Source organism: Phodopus roborovskii, unplaced genomic scaffold (assembly GCF_943737965.1).
Source record: "Phodopus roborovskii unplaced genomic scaffold, PHOROB, whole genome shotgun sequence".
NCBI classification, from domain to species: domain Eukaryota; kingdom Metazoa; phylum Chordata; class Mammalia; order Rodentia; family Cricetidae; genus Phodopus; species Phodopus roborovskii.
The window spans coordinates 19,297,179-19,314,078 of NW_026125295.1; the positions used below are offsets into that span (position 1 = coordinate 19,297,179).

Here is a 16,900-nt window from a genome sequence, read left to right on the forward strand (position 1 = left end):
AGAGCTTTAGAGATTCCACTCTTGGGAGCTGACCAGATGAAGAAGGAAAAAAGCAAGAATCAGCAAGACTGATGGGCAGTGAAACTGGACTGTGGGAAGCGTTGGAAAATCTGAATGAGAGGCACGTGTTACCCATGCTGGAGGGGTCTTCCCTTGCTTCAGAGACTTCAAGCCACAGTTGGTGCTTGAGGGCAACTGAAGGAACAGCAGGGAGGATGGGATGAAGAAGTGGGGGGGGGGGTCACTGGCATCTTGCAGTTTCTGAGGCTGGGTGGATGGAGGGTAGGGGAAGATACAGGCAGCCTAGGAACCTGTCAGAATCAAGGGACATGAGTGTGGCTGAGGTAAAGGGAAGGAGACACAGTGCCAGTAAAAGACAGACTAAATTCACAGGGTGGGGAATTGATGTCCCCAAAAGGTCTTCAAAAGAGAGTTGCCAAATAGTTAACCTCCTAATTCCTGAGAAAGGTTTGGGGAGACATCTGAAGCCTCTCCCAGGTGAGTCATGCAGGGGCATCCCTAACCCTGTAGGAAGTCTGATGGTGAGGGAGGAGGCAAGAACTTCTGCCACACAATCTCTGACAAGCCTCAAGGCCAGTGTCTGCTCTGAAACAGACTGACACTATCAACAGACAGCAAATGGAGCATTGTCATGAGAGCTTACCGTGGGAGAATCACTCCCATTCCCAGAACCCTGTGCGGTGGCTGCAGAACCCAGCCCTTCCCACCCATCTCCTGGCCTGGTCCACAACGTCTTTCTCAGGCTCCACTACCTGACTTCCTGCTGTTTCTTCATCACTAGCCTTGTAACTCCAGATCTTCCCACCAAAACTGTCCTGGGGAGGGTAGGCCCTAGAGTGCATGCTCAGAGATCCACCTGGGAAGAGACTTCTGGAGACAAACAGCTAGGCATGTGATAGAAAGAAAGCCTATCAGGCATCCTGGCTAGCCCTGAGCAGCAACCACAACAGTTTAAAAACATTCACTGACTTAATCCACAGAAGCATGCCAAGAGTGAACTGTTAAGGTACCAGGGATTCTGAGTTAACAAAACCAGACAAAACTCGCCGATAAACAAAATTGATTAGTAAAGTGCTATCGAGGGGAGGCACACTGCATAGAAGTAGTCAGAAGTAGCTCTGGGGGTATTTGTAAAAGTAAGGGACCTCAATTGACTTCTTGGCTGAGCCCCCTCTTTTCCAGCCTGGGGAGCAAGGCTGCAAGGCTGCAGTACTCCAATATCACCACGAGGGGGAGCGCGGTCCCCTCCTAGCGCCTTCCCAACCCTCCCGCACAGTCTTGCAAGCAAAAGTTTTTCTTAAACTAACAATGCCAGTGTAAGGAGGTGCTCGCGCCTGATTGGATGAGGGAATTTTGCAGGTTTGATTCCTTGATTGGACAGGAGGTGTTAGGGGTGGAGAGAGAGCTGATGGTGGGGGATCCCGCTCCCTCCCCCGTCAGTCTGGCCCGCTCTGTCCTCCCGTAGGCTTCGCTGTAGCTCGCAATGTGACACCAGGACGCACACGCTCTCGCGCGCTCTCCCAGGCTCGCTCTCCCTCACCCTCTCTCACACACGCACGCACACACCCACCTCTCCCCATAAACACACACACACACATGCACACCCACATCCACGCGCGCCCGCACCGCCCCACGCGCGCACACTCCCGCCCACGCCCACGTCGCGCTCCGGGGAGTCCGGTCCCGGCCAGAGCGAGAAAGGACACGGAGAAGCCACCCGCCCGGAGCGCAGCGGCGCCCCGGGACGCGGCGCGTCTCGGCTCGGGCTCGGCCTGGGGGCCGCTGGCCGGCGATGGCCCTGGATTGCCTGCTGCTGCTCCTCCTGGCATCCGCAGTGGCCGCGATGGAAGGTAACGTACCCTTCGTGGCGCAACTTGGTGGCTGCCAGCTTCCAGTTCCCGGGTGTCGCACGCTTCACGGGGCTCCTTTGGCTGCTTGGTGTAGCCAGGCATCCCGGTGCCGGAGGGCAAGGATGTCCCGGAGCCTGGGAGGAAACGGGGCACCGGGCTGGGGTGGTACCCACAGGTATGCCCCGGGCCGACCCTGGGCACCTGGGCACCCTCTGCTTCTCAGAGTCTCCAGGCTCCGCGCCCCTGTGCTTCCAGACAGCACGATCTCTGGTCATCTCCGGCTCAGAGACCCCGGATCCCGCTGCATTGCGGTGCAAGCTCTCGAGCTTCGGGAGAAACTGGTCTGGGAAGGGATACTTCGGGCCACCGGGCTCCTAGAGTCAGCACCTTGGGCTGGCTCTTTCATTCCCGGGCCTGGATGCACTGGCGAGCGGTGGCGCGCCGCCTCCCTTTCCCAGTTCGCTGTCAGTCTGAGGCTACCGGACTCTGGGTTTGGCAGGCAAAGAGCTGTGTGCGGGAGACCAGAGAAGCTCCGAGCGATACCCCTCAAGTGGCTGGCAAGCAAGGGGGGGGGGTTCATTGACCGCACCCTGGTGTGTGTGTGTGTGTGTGGGGTCAGTCTTAAGAACCTACCAGGCTGCAATCTTCCAGGGACAGCAAGAGCGAGGTGGACACCTTTCTCTCTTTGGAGCAGTGAGTGATGGTCCTGCCTAAACTCATCTAGAGGAGAAGAGACGGCGTGGTGGTTGCGAGCCCACTAGCCAAGACACCATCCCTTTTGGCTCATTGTGGTTGTGCCTCGGGTTGGTGACTAGCCAAACCCGCTCAGCGGACCCCTTGCCCGGCGCACCCGGGAGCCCAGGCGCTCAAGGAGCCCGCGAATCCCCGTGGGAAATCCCTGTTCGCCTCCCCGCCTCCCGCCCCCTTTCCCGCCCCCAGTCTTCCCAGCGGAGCTGCGTTGCCCGCCGCCTCCCGGGGTGGGGGTGAGGAGATCGCAGCAGGGGAGTGGAGTTAGAGTTAGCTGAAGGGGAGCAACGTGAGGCGAGATTTGCTTAAAAGCCCAAATCCCTCATGGACGTGGCTTACCAGAGGGACTCCACCAGGACACTCAGGGTGGAAGGGTCGCAGCTCCCGGTTTCCCCTGCTGTGTTCCTGTCCTGAGAGCTGACTCCGCTGGGTTGTGAATTCCAGGTGAACTGACTAGCTCAGTTGAAACTCCATACCAACATTGGCCCAGTGTCCCCGATCTTTCCAGAATACAGTGCCCCTTTGCAAGAGAAGCAGGCATACCCCACGCCCGATGCTTAGCTATGCCTGGTACTTGTGGTTTCGGTGATGAGAGGAGCAGTGACTAATGCATAGGAAGCTCTCTCTTGGTGTTTTTTTGTTTGTTCTCGGCCTCCTGCTGCCCTGCCAGGCCACTGGTCTTCCTGGGCGTGCGCGCCTCCCTCTCTCTCTCTCTCTCTCTCTCTCTCTCTCTCTCTCTCTCTCTTTCTCTGTGTGTGTGTGTGGGCGTGCGCCTCTCTCTCTCTCTCTCTCTCTCTCTCTCTCTGTGTGTGTGTGTGTGTGTGTGTGTGTGTGACTTTTGGGATGTGCAGGATTTAGACCGGCATAGAGTGTGGTCAGCACCCCAGCGTGGGCTTGAGGTTGACTCATCCAGAGACACGTGCAGAAGCAGTTGAAATAGAAAGCGAGAGATAACCAACCCTGCAACAAAGCCGGGTGAGAGCAGTTGCATGGCAGGCTGGCCTACAAGACTGTGTGGGCTGGGGTGGTGGCACATTGGTCTGAGGCTGGCCAGGTCTACCACTCTTAGCACCTCTGCAGGGCCAAGGATTTGGTCTCAGAGAGCAGATAGAGGTCTACTTTAGGAAGTCTGCTTTTGACTGGAAGTCTCAATAGATGAAGGCGGGAACATACATACATACAGAAACATATATATAGGTGGAAACAGTTTGCTAAAGCAATGTGTGGGAACAAATTAGGCACCAGGACACATTCTTCCCTAAACAGTTTTCTTTCTCCCTGACTTAGCCCCCTTGCCTTCGCGATGGAGCTACTCATAAGTGCCATTGTGTACATTCAGCCTGGTTTCAGGGCAGTGTCACCCAGGCCTGCTGGCAGGGTCCACTTTAGAGCTGTGGCCCTCCTCTTGGTGCAGGGGGTGGGGGACTTTACCAGTTGCTTGGCAGGAAAGCCTTATTCTGTGGTTTGAACATCGCTGTAAGGGTTAAAAGAAACACCACATTCAGCAGAATATTAAAACGGCGGCGCCTTGCCCCTGCTAAGTGTGCAGGGGTAGAACACACCATTCGCTCTGCTCTCTCCTTTTCTCCAATGACAACAGGCAGGTTCATTTTCTCCTCTCCACACACAGAGCCGCCTTCCCGCCTGCCTGCCTGCCTGCCTGCCTGGGTTGGGGCCAGCCTCATTTGGTTTGTGATGAGTACAGAATAATTCTCAGAGGAGTGGATCAATGAGCTGCCTACACAGGCAGCAGGGCCCTCCCCAAACTCTGCTCTGGGGGAGGCAGCGTTCTCCTTGGTGATTTCAGCCGCTTGTGTGTCTGTCTTCTTTCTGGGAGCTCTGGGGTGGATTTCAGGCAGGTTCTCAGTTTAAGCTGGGGCAGGCACAAAAGAGCCATGTCTGTCCTGTGTGGTCCAGATGGGGGGATGTGGGCCGAGTCCTTATGTGACCTATGTATGCCTGGGTGAAGGAGGGGAGGTCCGTTAGAGAGAAAGAAGGGAGGGATGGAGGAAGAGGGAAATAGCTGGTGTGTTCCAGGCTAATGGAGGGGCAAGGGCTGGGTGGGGGCGGAGGGGCTCTAATTCACACGCCACCAGGAAGGAAGCTGGTTGGCCCTTATGTGGGAAAACCAGACTGAAAGAGAGCAGTCCTTCCCTCGTCCCTCCCTCCTGCCTGTCTATCTTTGCAGCCAGTGTGCTCTGTGAGGCAGGAGGAGGGTATAAGCGTCACAGGGCAAAGACTTGCTGGCTTGGCTTTCAGAGGGGAGTGAGATAGATGGGCAAAGCCCCTGACACCCTCAGGGCTTCTGGACCCTGACAAGCACCAGCTTCTCCGAGCCTCTCCCTTTGTATCCTAGACAGGACCATGAAGCCTGAGCATGGCTTCTGGCTTTTTGTCTCTAACTGTCACTTGGAGACTCTCACCCAGACCACCTGGCCTCAGTGCCTTGCACTACCCAATAGCTTTAGGACCTACCCATCCTAACCTTAGATGCTTGGACCACTTGACTGGTACCCGTTCTGAGAACACACTCTGTACTATGTGAAAGAGAGACGCTACTGAGATGGAAGAGATGCTTGCATATTAAGTTGAAGAAACCATCTGTACTAGCCCCAGAGAGTTCTCTGCAGCATGAAGACTCAAGAAAATCATGTTATTCTAGCAGGGAAAAGAGGGAGAGAAAAAATTTGAGACTCCAAAGAGGGAAAGCCATTGCAGGCAGGGGTTCTAAGAAGTCTGGAAGCCTGTGTGTGCCCCGGCAACTTGCTGAAGGTTCTTGGCTCCAAGTTCAGCAGGTCTGGATGAATTCAGGACATTTGCACTTTGTGTAGGTCTCCTAGGAGATCCCGGTGCAGGTGCCTCCTGGAAATATGGGTCCGCGTCAGACCAAGAAAAACTTGGTCAGGTTTTGCTGCCGTCTGCACTGAGTTGGAATGGCTTGGTATCTGCAGTTTGATCAAAATGCTTAATGATTGAGAGGCAGACAGCCCGATGCCAGTAGATTTTGAAACTCACTCCTTTCAGCTTTTACAACACTCTACCAAATAAGCCTTATTTTTATCATCGAGCCCTGTCCCATTTTATAGACGAGAAGCCCGAGATACAAATAGTTTGATAAAGGCACCTGCCTGGTGAGTGGTTGAGCCAGGCAGTCGGGCTGTAGAGTCTGTATTCTTACCCACACTCACCTGGAAGCATAGGATGTACAAGCAGGAGGTTCAGCCTGCATTCCCGGGTGGGAGGAGCTTGGCACCAGCTCAACCAGTGGCTTTGGGTTCTTCACTGATGAGCAGGGATTCCAGGTTTTCACGGTCCTGGAGAAGAGAAGAATGGAATGATTCAACACTGAAAATAAAGGACTAGTTCCCACAAAGCTCCCCTATGTCTCTCCTCTAGACTCAAGAGACCAGGGTCTCAAAGGAGATGGCCCAGGCCCTTAGCTGTCACCACCTGGCCATCTGGAGCAAACCTCCCACCTGGATTCCCAGAGTCTACATCCTTGGAGACACTCTCTTTACCTCTCCCCTCTTCTGCACTAGCCACTTAAGGAACCCGAATATTTCTATTACATTTTCCTGTCTCCAAAGATGGTGGAGAAACAGAGCATTGGATGTCTGCCCTTCTGAGGAAATTACTATAATAATAAAGTAATGCCTTGGGAGAGATTTCATATTTAAAAGAAAAATTTTGCATGCGAAATGCCTCCCTCTGTCTGCGGATTCCATTTCGGTTGCGGTCACATGTGGGGCTCGGGTTAGAGTGTTCTACTGCACCGAAAGGGACGACAGCCCGAGTGGCTGGCTCAGGGCCACTCAGGCCTTCAAAACCCCTGATGTTTTAGGACCAACTTGCTGGTTTGTTGGTCACATCTCTGAAGGTTAAATTGTAAAGGACACATCTTCCTGGGAGGCCTAGAGGACAGTGAATGAATGGGTCCTCTGTGTATGGGGACCTACTTTGCAGTGAAACCAAGGTTCAGGAATCAGATGCATGATCACACTCCCCTTTCCCATGCCTCAGTTTTTACAATGTGGAGTCAGATGGGGGGGCAACCATGTAGACAGAATAGCAGAAACATGGAGCTGGCATACCCTAGGGTTAAAGCAGCAGCTGAGCAGTGGTGGGCAGACTGAGAATTGCAATGAAAGTCCTAAGAGGCAAGGTGGCCCCCAGGGAATTGAGGCTAGTGCATGGATTCTCACAGGCAGGCATTTGAAGATTCTGCTGTGGTCATCTCAGACATTCAATGTCTGGGCATCCTAGACTAATAAGGAAAAGGGACTTGGTCAGCATCAAGAAGGGCCTTGGCCCAGCACTCCTATGTGGCAGACTATGCTCAAGGATATTCCATTGGCCAGCAGAAAGTGTAGGCAATGTAGGCAATATGATAGCATGGTCCCTATTGGCAGCAAGGAGAATTATCTGCCAGGTGCCTTTCAGAGTTACATTAGATGTGTTTGTCTCTGATTTCTTTAAAGAGTTTTCATCTCCATCCCAGTCCAGCAAATGGGTCCTACATTATATTTTATGATGCCGTGACAGAAACAGTTGACACAGATAACTTGGTTTGGGAGGACTTAGGCACCTTTCGGAGAAGGCTTGTGGCACAGTCCTCATCATGATGGAGAGGATACCCCAAGAGAGAGGGGCGAGCCTGGTACTGGGCTAGCCTCGTCCCCTCCCTCTCTCCTCTCCTTTCCTCAGGTCAGTGCCCTCGGCCTATAGTGCCACCCACATTCAGGGTGAATGTTCCCGCATCAGTCGGTATTCTCTGGAGAAACAGATGTCGTCCATTGTCTCATCAATCCCCTAGCAAATCTAATCAGGTTGGCCGTGCATTCCTTCTCACAGGCGCTGCTCATCTGCCATAGTGTCCCACTCCCAAAGCCTCTGCCTCACCTGACCTCTTACTTACTAGCAAGCACCCACGGGAGTGTTAGGGGACGATGCCCCCAGCTGACAACCCGAGGACCTTCACTACACTCTATTGACCCTGCTGGTGGCTAGAGCGACAGGATGGCACCCTTGCCACAGGGGGAGCAGGCCCTGCTTCTGTCTCTGTCGCCAGCACAGATGTTTCCCCCGGTCAGGGGAAGTTTCTGTAGCTGCTGACAACACCATTAACAACTGCTTAAGGAGGTGGCTCGTAGAAGGCTCCCCCAGAGTTCTCTGTGGCAGAACTGGGCCGATGTGAAAACATCTAGGAGATTCCCTGAGAATTACCAGGACTCATTTCTGCCCGCAGATTGCACCTGAGGCCCCGTGTGTGCCTCTCATCTCTCCCCTCCTGCTTTCTGGCGGCAAGTGACAAAATGACTGATTTGAATTTAACCTCTTTGCTCTGCTTCTGTGTCCCCCAGTGGAGGTGATAATGAGCAGAGAAGTGGGCAGAGGTGGGCGGTCGGGAGGGGAGTGGGTAAGCAAGGAGAGCAGGGACTTTAACACTAACTTCCAAGGTCTTTGTACTGGAAAGAGACACACTCCATAGTCTGCTATAGGGCTGCTAAGGCTCCAGGGAGCAGGAAGCAGATGCCTTTGCTTGCAGCCTCGACACAGGGGAAACAGAACAGGAGACAACAGGGCACAGCCTGTCCTGGAACCACTCTGCCTGGCCGTGCTAGAGCCAGAACTGTGCACCCACTCCATCACAGAGCATTGCCCACGCTTGGGTGCATATGCCCTCAGCACCTGTTCTGGGATAACGGTAAGGGAGCAGAGGCCTCCAGGGTTAACTGCCCTCAGCTGAGAGCCAAACTGGTTTGCCAAGCTCTCAACTTAGCGCCTTTCCTACTTTACATTGCTTTTGTGTGGATTAAAGTAGGGAGCTTTTACTTTTAACATGAACGTTTTACCCCATTGGCCACTCTTTCTGTTCTGATATTGGGTCTCTTCTCTCTGTGGAGAGTGAGCCCGGAAGTTCTGTAAGATGGAGGGCAACCTCGGGGTTTGTGAACCTCACCTTGCCTCTGGGGTCACAGATTGGTTTCTTTTGCCACATGTCCTCTGGGTCTTGTCTTTATTGAGCTCAGGAGCTCAAATGCTTGCAAGAGTGGAACCTGTGACTGTCCTTGGTGCTGAGGAGGTAGTTAGGCTTGTGTGTGTGTGTGTGTGTGTGTGTGTGTGTGTGTGTGTGTGTGTGTGTGTGACAGCACACTTCTCCTGTGTCTCTCTCCATGGTCTTACCTGCTAGAAGCAGGGCCTGAGGCTAGATGTGTGCCCCTGTTTCTTCCCTAGGGCCCTACCTGTCTCAGCCTGGGTCCTGTGGTTCCCTAACTGTCCAACAATTCCCTTTCCTCTGGCCAGCTGCAGACTTGACAGCTTCAAAGGAGGGCACTGGACTGAACCTCTGCCCCGGATGTGTTCAATTCCTCAGTGTCTCACTCTCCCTCACTCTCCACACAGTGGCTTGCCCTCTGAGGGCCATGGCCCTGGACAGGAGCAGCAGGAAGATGGGCAGTGGCTGCAGAACGCTTGCCTTGTCTGAGAGCCACAGCTGGACACTGCAGCTAATTGTTCGCTGCTGGCTTTCCCTAGTGCTGTTTTCCCAGCACATCAGCATAAGGCCTTTTCTCTTGTCCCTCTGATGCCCAGGGAGGCTGGAGCTGGGAGGTGAGCTGGGGGGAGAGGAGAGGGACCTGTTTCTCCCCCTGAAATCTGTTGCTGCTCCTGTCTGTCTGCCACAGGACTGGAAGCCCCTCCAGGATTTTCTCTGAGGATGAGTGCACTACAGAAATAGGGGTATGCAGCGAGCTTGAAAAGAACGGGTGTCAGCATCACCAGAAAATTCATTCAGTTTGGAGGAAGTACCAAGGGGTCACTGCTGAGGACATTCTTTGGGTGTCAGACCATGACTTGGTAATTGGTGTCATCATATTCGTATGGAATGCGTGCGTCCTTTGCTGGTTCCCTGGCTTTTTAGGACCCAAGAGAGACCCTTCACCACCCAGACTCTTCCTTATTGCCCTCTGTCCCCAGTTCTGCCCTCTCCAGCTCCTTCTAGGCACCCGTGTATTACATGCTTTGAACTGCTCACCCCTCACCTCCACATCACCTGACCCGGAGCTGTAGTGTACCTCTGGGGCTTCAGATGTGTTTGTTGAGTTCCCCGCTGATTTTCTTCAGACAAAACCTAAGTTATTCTCCAGGACCCCGGCGGACCCCTCTCCTTGGAAGTATTCCTTGCCGCAAGTCCTATTGCAACTTCCTCTGCCCCCCCCCTCCCATCCCACATGCCTCGTAATTGTGTGTTTATTTTGCTCTGTCCTACAGCTCTAAGATGCTTTGATGGTGGAGGCTCTATCTCTCAGCTATCTTGCTAGCAGCAGCTTAGGCCACATAGGTGGGTAAATTATGTGAGTTGGTTTCATGAAGAGAAAGAAAAAAAAAAGGCCAATGGAATGTTTAAAAGTGAATCATGAATAGCGTACCCATCCGCTGGGGTCATAAAAGATCATAAAGAGCTCCTCTCTCTCTCTCTCTCTCTCTCTCTCTCTCTCTCTCTCTCTCTCTCTGTCTCTCTCTCTCTCTCTCTCTCTCTCTCATCTCATCTGTCATGTTGTAAGGAAACCTAGGTGGCATGGAGAAGTCACAGGGATGCCCTAGGCATACCCCTGGCTCTGGTTCCTGCCCATGACCGGCTTCAAATGCTGGATACAAATGAGTCTTCAGATGGCTGCCAGTCCATCTTTTGAGCCACCACTTTCCCTGAGTGGAAAGTGGGAGGCTTCTTCATGAGCTTTGTGTGAATTTCAGGTTCAGGAGATGAATGCCACCAATGCTTAAAAACACTGAGTTTGGATTGACTTGTGCGACAGTTGGTAACTGGAATTTCTTAGAAGCCCTGGAAGAAAAATGATAGAGAAAATGAGACAGGAGGGGGTGGTGGCGGTGTGCTGGAGAAGGCTGGATGGTGGAGGAGATACCTCCCACAGGGTGCCCGAAGTAGTGCAGATTGAGGGTGCTGCTCCATCTTCAGGCCACTGGGTCACAGTGTCAAACGGCATAATTTCAGGGCAGATAGCGTGGACTGTGAGTGCCGAGAGCAGGCTTGGGCAGCTTAGGGCTGGAGGCAGGAGGCTCTCTTTCTGTTTGAAGGGCAGCCATAGCAAGCAGGCATGCTGTGCATGCGAGAGAAGCTTTGATTTGACTGGAATTCTGTCTGGTTCAGCTGAACCTCTGTGGAAGAGGCTGCTTTACATGACAGGTGAAACTGTCTGTCCTCTGAGTGTCACACAAGGACTGAGCCAGCCCCAGATTGGAGAGCACAGATTCTATAAAGGGGCAGGGAGTGAGATGCTGTCACCAGCCTTATCAGTGCTTGCCCAGAGCACATCAGTTGAGCATCTATGTGCGAAACATTATACCGAGGGCCCAAACTACCTAGATCAAGAACACGGCCATTCCTTCCAGGAGCTCACTAAACATCGGACTGGTGGGGGAGACAGAGGCTCGAAAACTACAGGCTGCTTCTGAGAGGACATTGGAAGGATGCAGGTGGATGTGTGCATAGCTCCATACCTGTCACTGGGAGAGGAGGGTAGGGTCATGCTTCAAACCAGAAAGGGTTGAGGAAGGAGTGTGTGTGTGTGTGTGTGTGTGTGTGAGAGAGAGAGAGAGAGAGAGAGAGAGAGAGAGAGAGAGAGAGAGTGTGTATAAAAGGCGTAGACAATATAGGTGGTGCATATGAGATAGAAAAGCTGAGAGAGGAAGAGAGAGTCAGAGAGAGACAGTATGCATTCACATGTGTGAGAGATACAGACAGTGTGTGTGTGTGTGTGTGTGTGTGTGTGTGTGAGAGAGAGAGGTAATGTGAGTATGAGATAAGAGAAACAGAGGGTCAGAGAGAGAGAGAGAGAGAGACTGTGCTTGTGAGAGAGACTGTGTGGGAGTGTGTGTGTGTGTGTGAGTGAGGGAGAGAGAGACAGAGAGAGATGGGGTAGCCTGTGCATGTGTGAGGTAGAGACAGGGCATGTGTGTGTGGGGTGTGAATTTTCTTGGAGGAGGGCCAGGGTGTCCTCAGAGGTGGGGGTGTGTAGAATGAGAGGCTCAGGCTGTTCCTGTCCTCTTTCTCATGAAGATCATCTACAGTTTCCCGCCAAAGGCTTTAGGCTTTACCTACCAGCCATATGTTTTGTTTGTAGTGGCAGATGCTCAACTCAGGCTTCAGAAAAACAGACTAGGGACATTTGTTATTGCTGGGTCATTTGAGGGTGGAGTCATGACTATTCTCAGGGACGACATACTGCCTGCGGACCCAGGCTACTGTTATTCCTTAGTTCTTGTCTGTATACGCCAGGGTCCTGATATAAAACAGACAGTAATGTTGAAGGGACAACTTAGGAAACTCTTTAAAGAGATACAGAGAGAGTTAAGGGGCCCAGTGAGGGTGGGGTGGGGCCAGTTCACAGCAATGCCAGTCATTATGTACTCAGAGCTATTGACATCTGACCGGAGTGTTCCATGGAAGGAGCTCCCAACAACAGTCAGGCACAGATAGCAATGTAGCCGTTGCCCAGACTGCACAGGATAGGGCTGTGGGCTGTCTCCTTTCCTTTCTTTCTCTACCCTGACTCTACCACACCTCATTCTGATGAACTCAGACGAGGGCAGCAGCCTCACTTGGTAAAGTGCTCGCTGCACGGCAAATGTGCAAGGAGCTGAGTTCAGATACCCAGCACTGTGTAAAAGACAGGTGCAATAGAGCACATTTGTACACATGACCTAGAGCCAGTCAGGGTGGGGCGATTAGCTCTGGAGTCACCTCAGCTGCTTGACTGGAGGTGTGAAAGGGCAGGTTCCCCACAAAAAATGTCAGCGTACGGGAACAGTTGCTATAGAAGAAGAAACGAGTGTAAGACTGGCAACCATTTACCGAACTCACTCTGTGTTCCTGGGTGACTGGGTAATGGAGCAAGAGCCGCTACACGCACACTACGGAAAGGATGTGTGCTGTGGGGTCCGGAAGGTGGTGGCTAGGGCTGAGATAGCCTGGTTGGAGATGTGGTGAAAGCTAAGGAAGTAGAAAGTGATGGAAACGTAAACACCCAGGTGAGGACACTGATCGGATTCAGTGGGGAGTTGGTGGAGCACGTTGGCACTGGGGTAAAGGTTCAGTGCTTTGAAGTCTCTGCTGACCTCCCTTGACTCTCCAGGAAGAGTGTCCTTACAGTGGAGATAGTTGTAAAAGCAGTGCTAAGGAGCCATGTGTTCTTTCCTACTGCAGCTACCTGGGTCCCAGTGCAGACACAGGTGCACCTAAATTAACCTCACTTAGATGTTGGGTGCTCAGCGGAAAGCAAGAATGAAGGAAAGGCACACATGCAGATCACCGCAATGGTCATTTCTCCTCTTTCTGGCCACTGCTTAGCTACCCCTACCCCAGGCTTTCTGTCTCCCACCAGCCGAGTACAGTCACGGTTCTCGACATGCTTTTTAACGCTTCTTCCTTTTAGGTTTTAGAATATGTACAGTATGGCAGGCCTTTACTTTCCCTAGCAGAACACCCAAACTCGTGGTGGTGGCTGTGTCCCCCTCTGTACCCAGAGGCCAGTTAAGAGCTCTGTTATGGTCAGCCTTCTTCCATTGAGACAGAGTCCCCAGCTGAGCCTTCAGTGATCCATTCTTTATACACATAGCCATGGGGGGGTGGCGGTGCAATCTCCAATCCCAGCACTCGGCAGGCAGAGGCAGGAGGATCTCTGGGAGTTCAAGGCCAGCCTGGTCTACAGAGCGAGTTCCAGGATAGGCTCCAAAGCTACGCAGAGAAACCCTGTCTTGAAAACAGCCAACAAAACAAAGCAAAACACCCCCAAAAGCATGGGTGCTAGGGATTTGAGCTCAGGTCCTCATGCTTGCACAGAAAAGTGCTCTTACACAGTTTAGATCACATCTGTCGTACCTTAAGTGGCACTTTCTCAATGGTTAAAAAAAAAAAAAAGTATTTAAAATTTGCCTAGAGCACATCAGGAGGGAATCTTTGTACTTTCCAGGCTCCCTGCTCTAGGTTCAAACTTTCCTCTACTCATAGCCAAGTGAGAAAGAAGTTCTTTGTTTTTGTTCTTTTCTTTTTGAAAACACAGTAGCACAATTCTGCTGCTCCACATGGAAACCAGTGGTTTTCTTTTCCTAATCAGGAGAAAGTACTTTTCCTTTTACTCACCTGACTAGTCAGAGCATCCCTTCCCCTCTCCTCCCTGATCTGGCATCTTGCTGCAGTATTTACCAATTTATTTGCATCTCAATGGTTCCTTAGCAACTATGATGCCTGAGGGATCAGGTACAAAGCTGCTTTCTCACACAGACTGCCAGGGCTCTGCTGCTCTCTTTTGTGGTACCCAAGTTCTTCAAACAGAGCCCTGCCCAGACTCCAGGTGCATTCCCCCAGAGTGTCTCAGCCTTCACCTCCAACATTATCTGGACGTGCAGAGTCCTATATGACATGTGCATCCAGATGTGCCCAGATAATCCATTGGTTCCTAAAATCTGTTCTCTAATGTATATCTGCAGTAAGAGAACCCTGTCAGTGGGTGGACAAGAACTGAGCCCATTATTTAGATCTGTCAGCTGAGGCTCAAGTGCTGTGTGTACCTGGAACATGCCCGAGGAACTCTAATTGGGCTTTGGATGCTTCTATCAAGTTCTCACTCACAGATGGTGAGCCTCCACTGCCAATTGTAGAGAACTATCAAAATAAATAAAAAAGTGTGTGTGTGTGTGTTATTGCTTGTGATGTATGTGTCTGTGTTTGTGCAGGTCTGTGAACCTGTGCATGTATGGAGGAGGTGCATGCATGGAGGATGGCACTGGGAGTTCTGCTCTATTGTTCTCCATTGTATTCCCTTGAGCTGGGAACTCACTGAGTCTGCAGTTAGGCTGGTGGCTAGCCTGTCCCAACAATTCTTCTGTTTCCATCCCCTAATCCTAAGCATTGAGGTTAAAGTTGCACAAGCAGCCATGCTAAGAGTTTTAAACATGTGGTGGGGATTTGAACCCAGGCCCTCATACTTGCACAGCAAGCACTTTTACCCACTAGTTCATTGTCCCATCTCCAAGAGTCAGGCTTTAGCCTAGGTTTGAGATGCTCTTCACTGAAAGTCCCAGGATTTCTTTATCTCCTGCCAGACAGGAGTGGTGTTGTCCCAGGGATAAAACAGATGTGTCTGTACCTGGTTCCTGTGGACTTGACAGTTGCTACTATTTCCACTCCTGGGTTTGGAGTGGATTGTTTGGGAGAAGAAAGAGATAGGGTGTGTATGTGTGCCCTGCATATCTACACATGCCTGTGTGTGTCTGCCTATGCAGTGCACACTTATGTGCATGTGCTCACATGCTTGCACATGTGTGTGCTTACACAAATGATGTGGCTAGACGGTGGTACAAGACCAATCAGCAAAATGGAATATCCTGCCCTGGGTTGGGGGTGCAGCTTCTTTCTCACACCACCAGGCCTGACTGCCGCAGCTCATGGGCATGGAGCAACCTGGCAAATGGAAGCCACTATTCAGAAAAGGACAATAAGAACAGCGCTCATTCTACAGTGCAACTGACCTTTGTGACTCCCACTTCACGTTGTTATGAAATATCGGGGAAAGACTGAAAGAACAATTACGGCTTTGTCATAATGTATCAGGCACAAAGCGCGCGTTCCGAGGAGGCACTGGCTCGCCCGAGCTTGACAAAGCAGAGACTCAGCTCCAGCGCTTAATTTCTTCTCATTTGGAAGTTGTCTTCATTACTTAACACCCGCTGGAAACAACGAACGGATATGCTGTGTGTGCCTCTGCCACCACAGGCTCCAGACAAGGACAGAGAGATACAATGGTGCGGAGCGGAGGTGACAGCCTGGATTCCCTTAGTCCCTCTGTGGACACCAGTGCCCTGGCCCTGCTAAAGCCCCCATCATTCATGTGTAATCCTTGTTTGGCAAAGGTGCTGATGCCCCAGCATCTTAGCTATGTTTCTGTGGCTGTGACAAAATACTCTTCTTATAAAAGCAATCTAAGGAAGGAATGGATGTGGAGGTCAGTTCTACAGAAGCCTGAAACATCTGGTCACATTATGATCTCAGTGAGAAGTGCAGTGGATACCCACAGCTGCTCAGCTCACTTTCTTTATTTGTGTGGCCTAGCATCCCAACCAGAAATGGTCCCACCCACTGTGGATGCACCTTCCCACCCCAATGAATGTATTAAGATAGTCCCTTCTTGGGCACCCTAAGAGGTCCATCCCTTGGGATTCTGGATCTTGTCAAGCTGACAACACCAACTAGGAGACCAGGTAAACTCATGTCCCTGCTTAACTAAGGGGGAGAGAGGGGCTGGCTTTCTCTGGAGGGTTACTCTGTGAGGGAGGGCCTTGGGAGCCTGTGTGGCTGTAATTCTTTCATACCAAGCTTCCTGTTCTCCATCTACCATGTGGACAGTGGTGACCCGTTGCCTAAGTGGAAGCATATGGGGATGCCAACTATCTGGGCTGGGACTGGGCATCACTTTTTTATTCGGTGATTCTTGCACATAAACCGGTGTTTCCCAGCCTTGTTCTGATTGATTTTTTTCCTTCCCTTCAGATCCCTCAAAGCTCTCTTCTTCATCCCATGCTGTGAAATGCTAATGACACAGATAGGCAGGGCACCAATTACCACCCAGAGGCCTTTGGCAGGCCAAGAGCCATTCTGAAATTCAAGCTGATTTTTTTTTTTAACTTTCTTTGCCAGTGGAGAATTGGGCCTCTTCCCTGTGGAGAAGGTACTGTCTAATGAAGTGGGCCTGGTGGTAGCTTAGCCTGTCTTCTACTGAGTTAGAGTGGGCTGTAAACCATTTCTTTTCCTATCACTTGGTGTGGAGCCAAGTGTAACTGTCTCACAAGGTTTCTGTTGGGCAGATATTAGCTCTTTAGCTGTAAGAGAAGTACCAGGGTCCAGAGACGAGCTGCAGCATGGGGCTAACTCAGAGGCTCAGGCAGTGGGAACTGACGGTCAGGGCGCAAGTGGTCCTGTGTTTTAACACACTGGATCATGCTGGCATGTGCATGCTGAATGTCAATCCTGACACTAAGGATGGGAGAAGGATTTCTTGAGTCCAGGTCTGGTCTTTGGAAGTAGAAGCTTTCTTGAGGTCTAATTCACAGACAATGAAGTTTTCACTGTGACATTTCACAGCTGACACATCACCACATAAACACTATGTAGGACACGCCCACAGCCACCCTTTTTCTGTGTTATCATTTTCCCTCCTTCACTATTGTCTGATTTCTCATTCTGTTGTTTTGCTTTTCCCAGAAGCTCA

At 51.6% G+C, this 16,900-nt stretch overlaps 1 protein-coding gene across 1 annotated transcript in view; it reads left to right on the plus strand.

The window, feature by feature from the left end:
• The first annotated feature begins 1,444 nt into the window (after nt 1-1,444).
• The window catches only part of Ephb1 (EPH receptor B1), a 416,176-nt gene continuing 400,720 nt past the window's right edge, over nt 1,445-16,900 (plus strand). Inside the window, exon 1 of the mRNA XM_051206222.1 lies at nt 1,445-1,871. Coding sequence (XP_051062179.1) covers nt 1,814-1,871 — 58 coding nt within the window. The 5' untranslated portion in view covers nt 1,445-1,813. The remainder of the gene's footprint in view (nt 1,872-16,900) is intronic.